Here is a 17013-nt window from a genome sequence, read left to right on the forward strand (position 1 = left end):
GCTCACACTGACTCATAATCCATAATTATAATGTGTGTTAAAAATGCCTGTATTTGTACATAAAATTGTGTGCCTATAGCTATACATTTGTGTAGATGTTCCTCACACAACACACAATCTGTGATTAATAACATATCTATATGCAGAAGAACAGCGAATCACTTGCTCATCTGGGCTCCCCCATCCCTTCGTGGTTCCTCTTGGTGCTGTCATTATTTCCCTCACTGGACTGGCTGTGTCTTGAGAACAGGACACCCCAGTACCCAGCATGGGGCCATGAACACTTTAGTCACTAATACCTGTTTGCTGAATGAACAAGTAAATGTCTGAATGAGTTGAGTGAACATCCGTGACAAATTGGGATGCTGTGTGGAGCCTCTGACAAGCCCCAACTGGACAATCAAAGCACAAGCCTCTAGAGTTTTGGAGCAAAAGCCATGCTTTTTGTCAAATAAGTACTCTCCTTTTAAGAAACAGCTCCTGGCACCCGATGATTAATTTAACAAAGTTAATCACTGGCCCTGGTAGAGTTGGCATGCCTAACCATGCAACCCCAAGTGACCATGCAACCTGAGCTGTCCATCCGGGGCTTTGTGCCATCTGATCCACCAAGCCATGAAGTTGGGCAGGCAATAACAACACTCCATCACCAAAGGGCAGTGGTATAAACTGGGGCAGCCTGGAGCAGGTCCTGAAAGCACAAGTGAGTTACACGAACTCACACTCCCGTAGCACCTACCCCTGCTGCATTGCTTGCTCTCCCTCAGCTCACATCCAGGTCCTTGCGGGCAGTTCCCAATTACCAGCTTACTGAAGAAGGAAAAACGCCGGGAGCATGGTTTGCAGATGACGTTGCATGACAAGCAGGAACTAGCTGGAAGTTGACAGCTGTAGTGTTGCAGCCCCACTCAGGCGTGACCCTGATGAGAAGTAAGGAGGGGAAATCCTCCTAGGAGGCAAAACTCAGAGCTATGCATCTGGTTGATCTCTTTATCCAGAAAGTGACCTGGCCAGGGGCATTGATCAGTACCGATTAACAGTCTGGCCAGATGGTCAGAGATTGGGAAGGAACAAGATTGGAGAACTGATAGCAATAACAATAATGCAACAAAATATTTAGAGAGTGCTTATTATGTGCAAGGCACAGTCTAATTACTTTGCCTACGTATATATGAGGAATAAGTGAACAGATCTCTCAGAATGCACTGAGTGTGAGAATATTTGTGTCCCATGTGAATACCTACCAAAAGGAGCATGATGATCCAGCCTCTGGAAATCTGTCTACTTTTTTCTCCAGACATCCCAGTGCTTCTTTGATGAGCCAATGAAAAAAACTGCCATCGTAGAAGGGATGGATGTTATGCAGGGGTTCAACATGCATTTGCCTTCACGTAGGCTGACTTGGCTATCAACACTGTTGAGTGCCCAGTTTCTCAACAGCAGAAACCCCAATATGTCACCATTCCCTGGGGGGACCAACATGTCCTTGGGTGACAGAGGGATTACATTGGACCCCTTCCATCATGGAGTGGGCATCAATTTATCCCTACTGAAATAATCACATGTTCTGGAATGGATTTGCCTTCCCTGCTTGTAGTGCTTTTACCAGCACTATCATCCTTGGATTTTCTAATTACTTTATACACCATTGAAATATCCCATACAATATTTTGTCTGGTCAGGGAACACATTTCACAGTGAAAGAGGTAAGACAATAGTCTAATGACTATGGGCTTCCCTGTTCTTATCACATACACCATCACTCATAAACAACTGCCCTTACAAGAAGGGTGGGATGGCCTATGGAAGATGTAGTTCCCGTGACAGTTAGGAAACAACACTTTGCGAGGTCTGAGGGCCGTCCTACAGAATTCAGTGTATTCTCTGAATCAACAACCAATATGTGATGCTCTTTCTCCCATAAACAGAATACATAGGTCTAGGATCCAAAGGGTGGAAATGGGAGTGACACCTCTCATCACTTCACTTAGTGAAACTCTTCCAAAAATTTGATTCAGAGGAAGTTAAGACTTCTGCCTGGCCATTTGGAGCTCCTCTGACATTGAACCAACAGGCAAAAAGGCTGGGATGAGTGATCCTAATTATCAAGGGGAAACAGAGAGTCTGCTGCACAATGGGGTAGGGAAGAGCCCAGGAGATTCAACGCATGACTCTAGCACTGCCATGTCCAGTAGCAAAAGTTCAAGGCAGATTACAGAAAACCAATAGAGATAGGACCTCTGAGAACTCAGATTCCACACAATCATTGTGCAGGCACCCTTAGGAGCATAATGCACAACTTGCTCCTACAGGCATGCTCAGGATTGCTGGGGCCCTGGAGCAGGGCTGAATCTACCTTCTATGTATGAGTCCCAGGAAATCCTCTGGATGATTTTATCCACATCATGTCCAGTGATAAAGGTTAGCCAAAGAATACAGTAGCCGTACACACGCAGGACCACCAAGGGCCTCACACCACCAAGCAAATAACCGTGAGCAGCTAAGGTGCTTGTTAAAGGCAAGGGGCACACATGGATTCAAAACAGAGGAAGGGAAGTCAGAAATGCCAGCTATGGCCTCTGGACTAGTTTCAGTAACCAGGACTCAATAACCATTCTCCTTATTTCCTTCGTTGCTGTGTGTGTGTGTGTGTGTGTGTGTGTGTGTGTGTAATTTATTTCCATCCTCTTTCTTCGTCTTCACCCCATTGTAGAATATAGTGTGTGAGTAGTGGTTCAATGTACAATTTAGTTCATAGATTATAGCATATCTATAACGGATTGCAAGGTAACTAGAAGAGTAAAGGATATCACCCCAAAATTCCTGGACTTAGAGCTAGAGACAGTAGGGGATAAGATTTGGGGAATCTCCTTTTGGAGAAGGGATGAATAGTGGCTATACTTGCATTAGTAGCATTATGTTGGACCAAGGCATTTTTGAAAGTGTAAGTTCGGGAAAAGCTTGTTATTCATTTTGTTCTCACAAATGGTTGGTCTCTAGTAGATATTTCTTGTTCTCTCTCTGTCTCTCTGTCTCTGTCTCTCTTTCTCTGTCTCTTTCTTTCTTTCCTGGCTACCCAGCATTCATTCTACCTTGTTTTATTCAGTCCAAGTGAAATGTTACTCTAGGACTTACATTCTCAATGTGGAGGTGTGGGGTGGATGCGGTGGTGGGTAATCACTCCCAAGGGGGTAAAAATTGGTCGTTAGGGAGCAAAAACATCAGCTATTCCAATAGTTTGTGGCCCTCTAAGGCTCAACTTTACCCAAGAAAATCTTATTTCTTAGTTTTTTATTTCTCTTACTGGGTTTTTCTTGGGTATCACATGAGCAGCAATGATGATGAGGTCATGGGAGAAACACAAAATGTATGCAAGATCAGTGCTATAAAACCATGGTAAATAGATGGCTGTGTTTGGAGGACTTTTGATCCATCACTCATTCCCAGTCACATTGCGAGAAGTGGTCTGCGTGTGCCTATTAGCTGCCACTGACTGCCTTTATATTTGATCCTCAGTGCCTTTGTGTGTTATTTGTGCTTTGAGAATTAAATTAAAGAAGCTTCTATTTAATTCTACAAAAGTTATTCAATCCATCATTGATTATCTCAAGTACTGAAAAGAAAAAGTATTGAAAATACCTGAATGAATATCAAGCAGCTAGTTAAGCTAAAAATCATTTTTTCATATCAAGCAAAAATTAAGTCCACTAAAAAATATTTAAGAAATTAATTTAAATTTTCAAGTGCCTTACTTTTGCTAAAACAATAGGTTTTGAATAATTTTTTAAAAATTTGATTACACTATCATCACGTATTTCTATAAAATGCTAATTTTCATATGTAATTTGATATATTACAATGTAAATAAATTACATTTAAAGTTGCTCATCAAAGAGTTATAAAGTTAAATGTTAATAGCTTTTTAAATTTTTAAACTTTATAAATTTTTTGTTTATTGCAGTAACATTGGTTTATAACATTGTAAAAATTTCAGGTGTACATCATTGTACTTCAATTTCTGCATGGACTACATCATGTTCACCACCAAAATACTAATTACAACCCATCACCACACATGTACTGAATTATCCCTTTCACCCTCCTCCCTCCCCCCTTCCCCTCTGGTAACCACCAATCCAATCTCTGTCCCTATGTGTTTGTTTATTGTTGTTATTATCTACTACTTAATGAAGGAAATCATACGGTATTTAAATTTTTAAACTTTAAACTTAAACATTTTAGTCATTATTAACCCTGTATTGAATAAAAAAATCTTTTTATGTACAAAGCACAGATACATATAGTTATTAAATGGATATACAGTATATCCGTGGTATTTAAATTTCATGGGAGGGAATAATTAGGACAAAAATGTCTAAAAAGGCTTCTTAGGGGGTGACAATGAAAAATAGGTGGAGAAACTGCTCTAGGGGCTCTTCCCACTCCTAGCCAGGGGAAGATAAATGATATAATCTAGAATTATCTGGAATTTAATTAATGATCTATTGAAGGAGAGACTGAAAATTGTGGGAGTTCATTCATTATAGTAGTGGCCTCCAAGCTGGTAAAGGTGGCAAAATCATGAACCAGTCTGCCATTTCCTCTGCCACTCCCTGTTCCTGGCTCTGGCCACTCCCCACTTGCCTGGAGCCAGACTTATCTCTTCTTTCCTGCCCTACCTGCCTCCAAGTCCTTACACTTGCGGAGTAAGGAAAAGCTAATCCCTTGTCCTGTCAAATTCTAGGCCTTGTAGGAAAGGAAGAAGAGGTGGGGATCCCTGCAAGCCCAGTGGTTTCCATAGGGAAGATAAATGGGAACGGCAGAGTTCTTCATGTTTATGCTTCACCCTTATCTCTATCAAGCACTTCGAATTCAATTTTTTTAGAATCACAGTCCCCAAGTTCCTTGCCAACGCCCCCAGCATCTCCCATCTGTTCCATTTTCAGATGGACATCGCCTGGGAATCTGAAGAGGCCCTGGACACAGTACCCACTCACTAGGGAGTCCTTCCTAGGCCTAGGCTGCCTCTGCCCTTGTCTACCTCTCCCAGGTACTACCTAGCTCCTGAGGAGACCACGGCCTATGGAATCAACAGAACTGCTTCCAGCAAAGAACACCTCAGCAGGCAAAGCAGGTATTGATTCATGGCCATAGGCAAGGAACTGCCTTGCTCTGGATGGAAATTTTTTCTTCTTTAGATTCTGTTCCCTAAGCAATAAACATTGTTCCTTTATTGCTTATAGAGTGCACAGGAGGGGAGAGGCAGCCATTACTAGGGTCTCAACCATAAGACACCCTCCCAGTGATTAGGGGTCTCATACAGGTCCAGGGAAATACTCCCCCAAACAGGATGAGGGTGGATCTCTGACTGCCTGAGGACCCTTGTGCCTTAGTGGGCAGTGTAGCTGGGAGGACACCTTCAATCACATGGGAGGACTTCGGCACCTGACTCATAGTGCTCCTTTCTACCCCAACTCCTGCCACCATCCTGAGTCATTTCACTGTCCACGTGGATAATCCAACCAACACCTTGGCCTCCCAGGCCATTGATCCCTCATCTCCAGGAACTGTCATTTTCACTCCCCTTTAATCACCCATTCCTTGGACCTTACCATCACCCAGAGCTCTCTCTGCTGTTTTCTTAAGTACAATCATCCTACTATCTGACCATCTGACTAGTCCCCCAGTTCATCCTTCCAGTTCTCTCAACACCCCTTCCCTATTACCTAGAACACTGCCACACATATAGCACATACTTGGTATATTCACTTAACATTCTGCCCTTAGACTTCACTGAGACTCCTGTGCACAAACCCCTACACTGTCTCCCAAACTGTCACACAATCTCATCTTCTACCCCAAGCCTGCCTGGGTCCCATGGTCTGTCTCTTCCACCACTCTGTGTACCTACTATGTGTCAGGCACTGTGGACACAGTAATGAAGATACAGACTCATACAATCACTGCCCTTGGTCTTGTGTCCTTATTCCAGAACAAAAACCTTGGAATAAACTAATGCTCGTTTTGATTCTGACAAGATTACTGAGCACCTTGCCATGGCGAAGGGGTCTCCCAAAACTCATGGACTCCATCATCTATTGGGGCCTCCTCACTGCCTGACATCCTTCCACAGTCCCCTCTCCAAGTCCTTTTTGGACAGTTCCTTGTCCTAGGCCTTCCCCTCCCACTTCCTCAGGGACTGGGATGCATGAGTCAATCTTCCAAGTCTCCTTCTCTATTGGCTGCTGCCTGCTCAAGCCTCTCTCTTCTTTCTCAAGAAAAGCCTCACTTGTTCCTGTATCTCCCTTTAGCTACCTCTCTCTCCTTCTTGTCTCATCCAAATTTCTCAAATGGATAGTCTATACTTGATGTCTAGTCTCCTCTACCTCTGCTTTCTGCTCCAGACTTGCCCACCTCAGGGCTCTTCTTCAAAGTGTGTCCTCTGTGCCTACAATCCCCATGACTTCACACCCCACTGCAATTCTACCTGCTCTGTATGCTAGAGATAGGGCCCAACCTATCCCAGAGAGGCATGTTAATCTCACTTCTCTGAATCCAACAATGTTACCTCAAACTAAACATAGACTGAGGTGGAAACTTTCCCAATCCAGTGTTAAATGTGATACCAAAATGTGAGAGCCCACCAAAAAAATCAATAAACTCAGAAACGGCAAATAGATTTAATGTAGAGTGTCAACTTCAATTGATTGATAGTGGCTGCCTAGAGTGCTGTGTTGAGTAGGTTTCTGAGGATGCACTCTGGCTTGAAGAGAAAGACTGCTGGGTTTAGCAATATCTGAAAACACAAGTAAAAGAAAATCAAAAAGTCAAATGATATCAACCAAACAGGAAGGAATAAAATGTCAAAAGCAGTGTTTCCCCACATTCTCTGTATGATCCTCCAACCTCCAACCTTGGCCTTCTTATAACCACCCAGCTCCTCATCTCATCCCAAGAGCCCTGGCTGCCCCCACCAAATCCAAGTAGATACCTGAAATCTCACTTGTAGGAGAAACCACAAGCACCAGAGCTGCCACTAGCACTGGCACCAGCTCCATCAAGACCTGCGAAGAGCCCAAACGTGAGGGTGGCAGTCAGGCTGGCACTGGCACCAAAGCCACCACTGGCACTGGCACCAGCACTGGCACCACCACTCTCTTGGGCTTTGGCTTTAGCTTCAGCTCCCGCCTGGATCCGGGCTTTGGCCCAGGGTCCAATATCAGCTTCATCCCAGTTGCAGGGCCCAGCAGCATTCTCAGAGCCGAGCCCAATGCCCATTCGAGCTCTAATCTCAGCCTTCGCCTTGGCTTCAGCTGCAGCCTCGGCCGCAGCCTTCATATCTGCTTCCATTGCCTCTCGGTACTGAGCTGCCCATTCCTTGGGATCCTTCTTCTGTACCTGAAATGGAAATAATAACCATCAGAAGGATCAGAATCCGAAGACGGAGCACCTATCGTATGCTAGGCACCATGCTACATGCTGTATACAATAGTAGTAATACAATAAATACTACTAGTAATCCATGCACCTAATATTCCATCCCTGCTCTCAAACTTACTAGCTCCGTGACCCTGAGTTTTCTCATCTGCAGTAGGGCAATGACATGTTAGTTGTAAGGATTAAATGATTCAGATAAAAGTGTTTGGCACATTAACAGAGGCTTCAAAATATTCACATATAAGCTGCAGGCTGCTCTGCACACCAGCCTACCCCAGCCAGTAGTATCCCATTATCTTGATATGTCCAGTTTGGACAGCTCTCCAATTACCTTGCAGGCAAACTTGAGGACTTTCATCTTGCTGGTCTCATAGTAGGAGCGCAGGCCCCAGAAGAACTCATACTCAGGGGGATTGCTATTAGGGACTCTGGCATAGTCCAGATACCTTGAAAAGAGAGGTTCAAAGCCTTTATGTCTAAGACACCCCTGGCCCACCCATGCATGAACTGGACAGACTCTAGGCGGCAACCTCCCCCACCAAATTCTGCAGCTTTTCTTCCAATATTGAGTCCTGTCCCACTGGTCCTGCCCAGCAGCCACGTGGAGGTGCAGAGGGGACACATGTATGGTATTTGCTCATAGGACGGCCACAGGTTTTGTGCCCCTTGTCACAATGAACCCAGATTCCTGTTGGGTGTGTTGTAAACAGAGGAGCCATTTCTTCAGGCCCCCTGCTCTCCTGCTCTGAGCACACCCCACCGCAGGGTCTTGGCAGTGGCCTGGCTGAATCCTGGGACAGTCCACCATAGAAAACGACTGTCAAGGGAAGACACAGTCAACCAAGAGCAGCGTTCTCCATGCATACTCCCAACTGTGTGTGTGTGTGTGTGTGTGTGTGCGTGTGCACGCACGTGCACATGCTGGTGCACCTGTGTGAGTGCACATGTGTTCTCCAAGGACTAAGGATAGGGTGGGCCTTGGCCAGAAAGTCAGGAGGGCTGGGCTCCAGGCCCGAATGTGCCCCTTACCAGCTGGGGCCATGCTCAGGCTTCTACTCTCTGAGCCCCAGGTTCCTCAACTGAGAATGGGGATGGGATGACAGCACCTAACCTGCAGGGTAGTTATGAAAATGAAATTAGATGTACAAGTCAAGTCCCTAGCATGGTACCTGGCTACCTAAAGCTACCTTTCTAGGGCATTTCTTTATGGAAATGAATTTCTATGAAGACCTTGTTAGCAAAAAAAAGGCACTGGGGCCAGCATCTAAACATGACTCTTCCATTTGCTACCTGTGTAACCCTGAGCAAATGACTTCACCTCTCTGAGACTCAGTTTCCTCACATGTACAATGCTGGTAATGACAATCCCTCCCTTGCAGAATTGTTCTGAAGGTAAATGTGAGACTACATGTAATAGGTCAGGAGATGTGTGCTCCTGTTCCCTGCCACTACCTCAGGAATAAGCTACCACCTGCATACACATACATACACACGCACAAGCACGCACACATATATCATAGGTTTATAACTCAGTTATGAAACAGGCAAAATGCATGGAACACATCAACACCAGACAGACACTTACTTCTGCTTCACAAACTCATCAGTAATGAGCTTCTTCACATCCCCAAAAAGTGAGTGATGTATCCTGACAGCAGAGAAAGAAAAATAAATAAATATGGGCAGAGGTATTTCGAACATGGATAAGAGGTTTCCAGCACAAGAAGGAAGCTCCATAGAAGCCCATGAGACCATAACAGGGAGCAGAGAGTTTAGGACCACTTCCCCATCCACCTAGTCAGAACCCTGGGCCCTCTACCCAGTCCAGCACCCCCGGCCACTCCACCAGACCAACAGGCTGATGCAATCCTGGGACCATCCTCTCTTGCCAAAGGACAACATGGACAGCAAGCGCTGAGAGAGCCAATCATACCCAGGGCGCAGCCCCAACTTGCGCAGCACTTCCCAGATGACAGCTGCAAGGGGAGGCAAGAGGAGACAGGGACAGAAAATGAACACATGGAATTCAGACCACGGCTACCCATTCAGCTGCACGCCCAGCCACTCACCCTCACTGGACCGATTTCCATTCATGAAGATGATGCTAAGAAGCACCATGAGGAGACCCAGCTTTGGTGAGTCCTTGGTCCTAGGGGAACAATAGGACACAAAGAAGGTTTATGTCCAGTAGCTATCTGCAAAAAATACACCAGCCAGCTCACCAGGCTAGCCTCTCCAGATTCCTCAGATATGGGAGAATTCTGCCCAGTCTATGCTTCAAGCTCTATGTGACCCAGGGCAAGGCACTTAGACTCTTGAGCCTCAGTCTCCTATTCAGTAAAATGGAAAAACCACATCTTCTGGCCCCGGGGTTGCCGAGAGAATGGAAGAATTCTCTCAACCTGGTACAACTCAGGCACTCAGTCAATGTGACTCCCTTCTTTCTCTCCCAGATTCCTCAGCTCTGAGAGAATTCTAGGCACAGCCCCACTGATGCTCCTGCCCTTTGAGCACCACGATCCACCCACACCAGGAAGCCCTCCCTTGAGAACCACTCTACCAAGGCTAGCACGAAGAGACAAACAACAGGTCTGCTTTCCTGGGAAGCTTCTGGAGAAACAGAAAACCTGACAGTAGGAATGCCCCACCCTGGCTTCTACACCCTTCAGTCAATCATAATCAGGTACCACTGCTGTGTGCAGGGCTCCAACTACATGCAAGAGCTGCAACAGGAGCTTTGTAGGCCCTGTCTTTCCTGGCTCTCTAAGGAGATGTGGGGAGAGAGGACAAGGATGGCGTAGTACCACGGACAAGTGCAGAAGCCTCCTTCCCATACCAGCCCTTTCCCAGCTTACGTTCCCAGTATGCCTGCATCAGTGGGCTCTAAGGTGCTAAGAAGAATGTACAAGTGGTCATTCTTATCAATTTCCTTCAACTGGATCCCAAATACCTGTGGATGGGGAGAACAGCTTGTGAGATCACAAAATTCAGCTTCCTGAGCATTCCACAGTTCCCCATGTACCTAGGGTTTTGTGTGTGTGTGTGGTGTATATGTGTGTGTGAAATCAGTGACATAATGCACGTAAAGCACTTAGCTAAGTGGCCAGCATACAGCAAAGACGTAACAAGAGTACTACTGTTATCAACATCATCTTTGTGATTAGTGGCAATCTAGGGAGACAGAGAATGGGGAATGGAAGGGAGAGGTGAGCATCTGAAATACATTACCGGACTTGTCCAGCAGCGGACAGAAGCCAGGACTAAGCTGGATGGCTTGGGTCCAAGCTATACTTTTACCACTCACTTGCTGTTTGACCCTGGGCTAGTCTGTGCCCCTCCCTGGGTTACTATCTGCCCATCTGCGCAGTGATGGGGCTGAATTAGCCGAGTCTCTGTGGTCCCAAGAAGGGACATGTACACCTTTGTTCAATTCAAGGCTTCCCCGTTGCACCCATCCCCCAGTGCTGCCCCTTCACCTTCTCCAAGGAATAGCCTGCTCGTTCAATGATCTCTGGGTACACATCAGTGTATTCTTTGATGATGTCCTTCAGCATGTCTGCAAGGGGAGAGTGTTGCAAGCACGTGGTCTGAAGTGAAGCCAGGTGGCCCCCATACCCAAGCTATCTACCCTTTGCCAACCCTGCTATGGGTGGCACAAACAAGTTCTGAGCTAATGAATAGAGATGCTAGCACTGCCAGATTAGAACTTTGGGAGGACAGAGGTAGGAGCATAAGAGCAAGGAATGTCCCCAGCACATAGGGGAGAAGGCAATGGAGGGCAGAGCTACGGGGAGGGAGGGTTAGTAGGACTCTACCTGAGCGTTTGATGGGAATCTTCGTCTGGTCTTTAACCAACAGGTACTTCACCAAATCATTTGCCTGGGAGAGGAAGAAAAGATGGAAAGCTCAAAATACATTTGCAGAAGACTTGAGAGGATGGCAGAGAAAAAGGCAGGCAAGGGAGTGGATAAGGCAGATTAGAGAGGAGAGTGTTCTTACCCTCCCTTGCAAAAGGGCCACATCCCGAGGTGGTGGTGCTTCAGGCTCTTGGGATGACTGGAGCTTGGCGGCTCTGCGGCGAGCCTTGCCCCTACGGGCCTTAGGTGACCTCAGGGAGAGCAAAGCTCTCCGGGCCCAAGCAGCCAACCGAGTCCTTGATGCCCTGCGGGCCCAAAAGGCTATGGGGCCCCTTGAAGCCCTGCGGGCCATTGAGGCCATTAGGGCCTTTGAGACCCTTCGGCCACCTGTTGTTCCAGAAGCCTGACTCTGATCACTGCTCCCATCCTCTTCCCCATTCAGATGCTTCACCTGCATCAACAGAGAGAGAAGTGCAGCATCGCCAGATGAAGTAAATGATCCTTTTTTCCTCATCCTATGTCTTCAAGGAAACCCCCTCTAATCCCACCCCTGTAGTAATAGCCTGACTCACTACACATTGGCCATGTTGAGTCTTGGGTTTGTCTTTCACTGGTTTCCTAGTAGGAGTTTCATCTCCCCACCAGGCCAGGAGCAACCCAAGGGTAGGGCCAGAGGCTTCTCCTCTTCCTATGTCCACCACTGGCTCTGATCATACCACTCTGGACCAATCACTCAAGTCACTTCACTTCTCTGGGACTCAGCTTCCTTCTCTATAAAACTGGATAACTTTCAGGATTTAATAAGATAACCTGTGTGAATGTGCCTAGCCCAAGGCCTAACACATGGTAGCTACTATGTAAATGTAAACCGCATTACATTCAGATTGAAGCTGTGCATATTCCTGTCTCATCTCCCCACCAATCTGTGGGCTCTCTGAAGACAGGAATCATATAATTATATCATAGTCCTCTTAGTGTCTCCCACAGCCTTGATGAGCACAAGGAACTTTCTAAACGTTTGCAGAACAAATGAACCAACTAAGAAGAGAGAAGTGGAAAGGTAAGGGTGATGATTGCAGAGGTCTTACCTTTCGGGCTTTCTTGGCCTTGATCTTGGGCCGAGTATCCTGATTCTCCCGAGCCTGGGCAGCTGCACCCTCAGGCTCAGGTTCATCTGCCAGAGCCTGAGAGGCAACAGCCTCAGTCTCCAGAGCCTTTGTATTGACCTTGGCATCAGCCACACAGCTGCCCTTTTTGGTCTCAGTGGCAGGCATTGTCACAGCCTGAGGGTCAGCATTCTGCATCTTGGTGTCAGCTGCTGGACTCGTCTTTTCAGCTGCCAGAACCTGGGTATCAGTCAGCTTAGTGGTAGGTGAGGCCTGAGTGGCAGCTGCCTCCTCAGCCTCTGGGGCCTTTGACACGGCTGCAGCATTCGAAACCTTCACAGCCTCTGAGACTTCTGGTGCCTTTGAGGCCTTCGGTGTCTCTGAGACCTCCAAGTTCTGGGTCACTGTCAATAGGGTCTGCATCTTCAAGCCACTGTCCTCTTCTGAAGCATCAACCTACAAGAGGAAACAGGGAAGCTCACAGACATTCTCCCTACCCCCAACTAGGCAAATGGCTCCAAAATTCCAGGGCCTCACTTTTCTGACCTATACTAACCCCTTGCAGTGTGCTCTGACCACCTCAGCCCAACAAGGCCTCCCCTTCCTCTGAGCAGGAACTGATGGCAAAAGAGGGGCGGGCCTGCCCTCCCTTCCTCCCACCTTCCTTCCTCCCTCCCTCTTTCCTTCCTCTCTCTCTCCCTTTCTCTCTCTCTCTACTGGGGTAGGGGGCACCCAGGCAAGGAAGTGGGTGGAGAAGGGGAAGAATGGGAGGGGAGATGCCAACGGATTTGGGGCAGCAACAGGGGTTGGAGAGGAAAGGCAGCTAGGGAGAGGACAGAAGGAGGCCTTACCTGTAAGCGGGTTGGGCCCATACCACTCTCGCTTGTATCAGACATATCTCAAGTTGGCCTGGCAAGCGCTGAACCTGAAGGAGAGAAGGCCTGGGTCAATGAAAGGGCCCACTGAACGTTCTCTCTTCTGTTCTGCCTGGAGGCTGATCCTCACCTTCCCCAGGACCCCAATCCCAAACCCCTCCCCCACCCCCAACGACTTCGTTCACAGATTCAGTAATCCAGAGCGTCTAAGTCTCAATTCTCTGCAGCCGCACCCTCCCCTTCTCCAGGAAGATGTGCCAGCGCGGCAGCTCTGAGGACCCCGCCCCTTTTCCCAGTGCACCGCCGCCCCCAGGAGCAGGTCTAGAGTGCGCATGCGCGTCCGCTGCAGGGGCCCATGTCAGCCCCGCCTGCTTTCTCAGCACAAGCCCTTTCTTTGCTGTCCACCGTGCACATGCGCATTCGGCAGCTGGCCCGTCTCTGCTTGCCCTTCTCTACACGCCCCCTTCTAGCGATCCATAGTACGCATGCGCAATGATCAGGGACGCAGCCCAGCCTGCTGTCCCAACACACGCCTCTCTCCAGGTCTGCAGTACCATTGGGTCCCGCCCCCTCCCCAGCAAGCCTCCCTCTCAAATTGTCGCAGTGTCTGGTGGTCCCGGCCCCTCCGCTATTCACACCCACCCCACCAAATCCACAGTACTCACCCGGTCCCGCCCCTTTTCATAACACGCCCCCCTCCAAACTGGGGCAAAGCGCCTCTTAGTTCCGCCCATTTCCTAATACACCCCCTCCTCAAATCAGTATTGAGCTACCGATTCCATCTTGGGCCCAGCCAAACCGGGTCCAGTCCCCTCCCTTCCCAGCCGGATGGATCCGGTACGATCCGGTCCTTACAGCAGGTTTTCTCCAGATCCCAGAGGGTGGGGCCGACCCCTAACGGGGCTCTGATCCAGAGCAGGGCCCTGCTTGCTCACCTCGTCCGTCCGCAATTCCCGAGTGCGTTCACTCTCTCCAAGCCCCTCCGAAACTCAGAGACTACCCTCCCCCGTCCAGGCCGGAAGTGGTCCCGCCCCTTTCCGCCTCCCTAGGGGGCCTCCGTCCCAGCCAGTCTGCCCTTCCCCCGCTCCGTGCTCCTCATTCTTTATCCCGCCCCCCTTACCCGTATTCCCTCTGCCTTGCTCCCTGCTCCCTATTCCCCCATCGCATTTCCTATTTACCCCACCGAATTCCCCATTCCCATTCTTTACATCCTCCTCCGTGTNACCTCTGCACCCCCTCCTCCAATATTCCTTAACCCTTCTTTGCATCCTCTATTTTCTTCTCTGGATTTCCACTTCCCTCAGTATTCCTCTTCCTCCTCATATTCTTCGTCTGCCACCCAACATGCCCAGTTCCCCGTTTGTTTCCCCCTCCTCCTCCACTAGTCTCTGCTCCCCAGTAGTCTCTCGGTCGTCCTTGTTGCCTACATCCCATTCCAGGTCACCTCTCCCTTAGCAGCAGTGGTGCAGTAAGAATTGCCCACTTGCCTGGCTATAGGTTCGAGGGGGCTGGAACCACTGTCTGGCTGCCAGGAAGCCCCAATCTTAACGCCCCTCACCTTGTCTTCGAGCGAGTCCGGGATGCGTCTGCCCTCTCTCAGTCCCTCTGGAAGTCTCAGCCTCCTGGACTAGAGCTGCAGCCAGCCCAGCCCAGCCCAGCCCCTTTCCGCAGCCCCCTGCCACCCCCCTCCTTCCTCGGGGGTGGGGCAATGGGGCCCGGTTCAGGGCCGTCTGACGCCAAAGCCCGTGTTTATGCCACTGTACCAGACTCGGTATGAAGCCCTTCCAACCAAAACCACCCCCTCAAAGCGATTCATACGTTGAATGTGTTTATTTTTATATCTTTATTTTTTCGTATTACAAAGCTAATGTGTTGTCGTTGTGAAAATTCAAATAATGCAGGAATATGTATCATACCAATGAAAGGTGTGTTTCATTGGTATGTAACATACCACCCATATCTCATCCCCCAGAAATATTAACATTTTGATATATATTCCTCCCAGAGTTTTTTCTATTCATAAACTAATTATTTGGGTTTTCTCCCCACAAGTGGTACGCTATACCTACAGTTCTGTGACCTAGTTTTTTTCCAGTTATGTGTTCTAAACAGCTTTCTATAGTGCGCATTTTTCTGAACAGCTGCATCATCTTTTCTTGTATAGATGTCCCATAATTTATTCAATCAGACCAGGATACATGGCTATTTAGCATTGTTTCCTTTTCTTTTCTTTTTGTTTTTTTTACTATTACTGTCCAAATAATACTACAAGGAACATCCTTGTCTCTGTATTGGGCTTCTTTTTATTGTTATTTATGGTATTTTTTGCTGACTCAAGTGCTACAAAAATGTTTTCCATTTTGATATAAAATTTGTCAACTTACTCTCAAAAGGTATATGGAATAACTTTCCCACCAACAACGTCTCTCAAACATTTATGTCACATATATTACAAGTATTTTTCATGTTATTTATGGTAATCTTTGCTATACAAAATGATTTAGTTATTATGTAGTGAAATGTATCAGGTTTTCCTTTATCATGACTGGATTTTGCTTCATGCTTAGAGATCCTTTCCACACTGCTATATTATAACAATCCCTGTCTTTTTCCCAAGCACTTTTATGGCTTTATCATTTACATTTAAATGTCTGATCATTCCAAAATTTGTTTTGTATAAGGATTCAGCTTAGTTATTTTCCAAAATCATAGTGTCTTATCCCTACACCATATGCAAATTAATCAATCTTTTCCCCCACTGATTTGAAATGGCACTTTTATCATAATAAATTCACATAAGTAACTGGGTCTATTAAAGAGAACAAAATAAGATGTATAAATAATGGAAAGTAGAAAAAATTGTCATTAGTTACAGAGTGTATTAATGCAGACCTGGACAACCTGAGAGCATCAAGTAAAAAATTATTAGAAATCATAATAAAATTTAGCACAGTGGTCAGTTACAGAAATAATATTCAATACCTTTCCTACATCCAAAAGTAATTCAAATGGTCATAAACCTTCTGCTTTATGAGGTCACCTTTTCCTTTACTAAGCAAATAAAATATCATGAATCCCTATGTTCTATGGATAATTCAACGCATGCCTGCACACACACACACACACACTTCCCAGATATTCAAAGTGAGTTTCTTTTCTCCTGACTCCTCTCTTTCCCTGAATTGTTGCCTCCTCCAAGTGTGTGATATAGCTCACTACTTTCTTGCCTCCTAGGTTCTCTCTCCCGGGCACAGGGCTTTATTTCATACTAGACACAGCCACTCCTTTTCTTCCAGTTCTAGTGCCCCAAGTTCCCATCCCTTCCAAATCATGGCAAGCCTCGAATGCCGAGGTAAGGACTTTGGTCTTGATCCTGAGAGCACTGAGAGGTTATTGAAGGGTTCTAGGCTTGGATAAGACATAGATTTGTGTTTTAGAAAGAACACCCTAGCTGCCTAAACCATAAGGAGTATGGATTAGTTGTCTTCCTGGAAAGAGAGAGTAGTCATCCAGGTAAGGGAAGGGGTGAGGAGGAGGGAAGTGTCAAAGGAAACTCTTGGGGATCTGATTTGAGAGATAAAATGTGTGGACCCCTTTCACTGAGATATGGAATACTAACGGAGGGGAACTGAGTATCAATTTTGAGGTACCTGTGGGACATCCAAGTGGAAATGTCTCACAGGCAGTTGGATATAGATATCTGAAGCTCAGGAATGTGGTCTGGGCTAAGGTTATAGA

At 47.0% G+C, this 17013-nt stretch overlaps 1 protein-coding gene and 1 non-coding gene across 6 annotated transcripts; both read right to left on the reverse strand.

The window, feature by feature from the left end:
- Nucleotides 1-6661: 6661 nt before the first annotated feature.
- On the reverse strand, nt 6662-14921 carry MAGED2 (MAGE family member D2). 5 transcript variants are annotated; one of them, XM_087427175.1, is made up of 13 exons: nt 14834-14921; nt 13252-13325; nt 12383-12856; nt 11437-11745; nt 11253-11316; nt 10914-10993; nt 10293-10387; nt 9507-9586; nt 9257-9413; nt 9023-9085; nt 7769-7883; nt 6992-7398; nt 6662-6796 (listed from the first exon to the last, which is right to left on the reverse strand). In XM_087427175.1, exons 2-12 carry the CDS (start codon nt 13294-13296, stop codon nt 7000-7002), a joined length of 1881 nt encoding a protein of 626 aa, XP_087283301.1. In that variant the 5' UTR covers nt 13297-13325; nt 14834-14921; the 3' UTR covers nt 6662-6796; nt 6992-6999. The 5 variants fall into 5 exon arrangements, with proteins under 5 accessions (XP_087283301.1, XP_014652917.1, XP_087283304.1 ...); XM_014797431.2 differs by lacking the exon at nt 14834-14921 and adding an exon at nt 14211-14290 and having other exon boundaries at nt 9371-9413; XM_087427178.1 differs by lacking the exon at nt 14834-14921 and adding an exon at nt 14211-14290 and having other exon boundaries at nt 9293-9413.
- Nucleotides 8058-8195, reverse strand: LOC147911922 (small nucleolar RNA SNORA11). The gene has a single exon (XR_015550789.1). It is a non-coding gene; the product is annotated as a small nucleolar RNA SNORA11 (small nucleolar RNA).
- Nucleotides 14922-17013: the final 2092 nt, after the last annotated feature.

Source organism: Ceratotherium simum, chromosome X (assembly GCF_057802395.1).
Source record: "Ceratotherium simum simum isolate JZ-2026a chromosome X, ASM5780239v1, whole genome shotgun sequence".
Taxonomy (NCBI): domain Eukaryota; kingdom Metazoa; phylum Chordata; class Mammalia; order Perissodactyla; family Rhinocerotidae; genus Ceratotherium; species Ceratotherium simum.

What these genes read in the sequence shown, in the direction of transcription:
- MAGED2 (XM_087427175.1), bottom strand. Translation starts at nt 13,296, where the DNA reads ATGTCTGATACAAGCGAGAGTGGTATGGGCCCAACCCGCTTACAG. An exon ending in TGGGCCCAACCCGCTTACAG is followed by an intron (nt 12,857 to 13,251) that starts GTAAGGCCTCCT and finishes TTCCTCTTGTAG; the next exon opens with GTTGATGCTTCAGAAGAGGA. An exon ending in GATGCAGGCATACTGGGAAC is followed by an intron (nt 9,587 to 10,292) that starts GTAAGCTGGGAA and finishes TTGTTCCCCTAG; the next exon opens with GACCAAGGACTCACCAAAGC.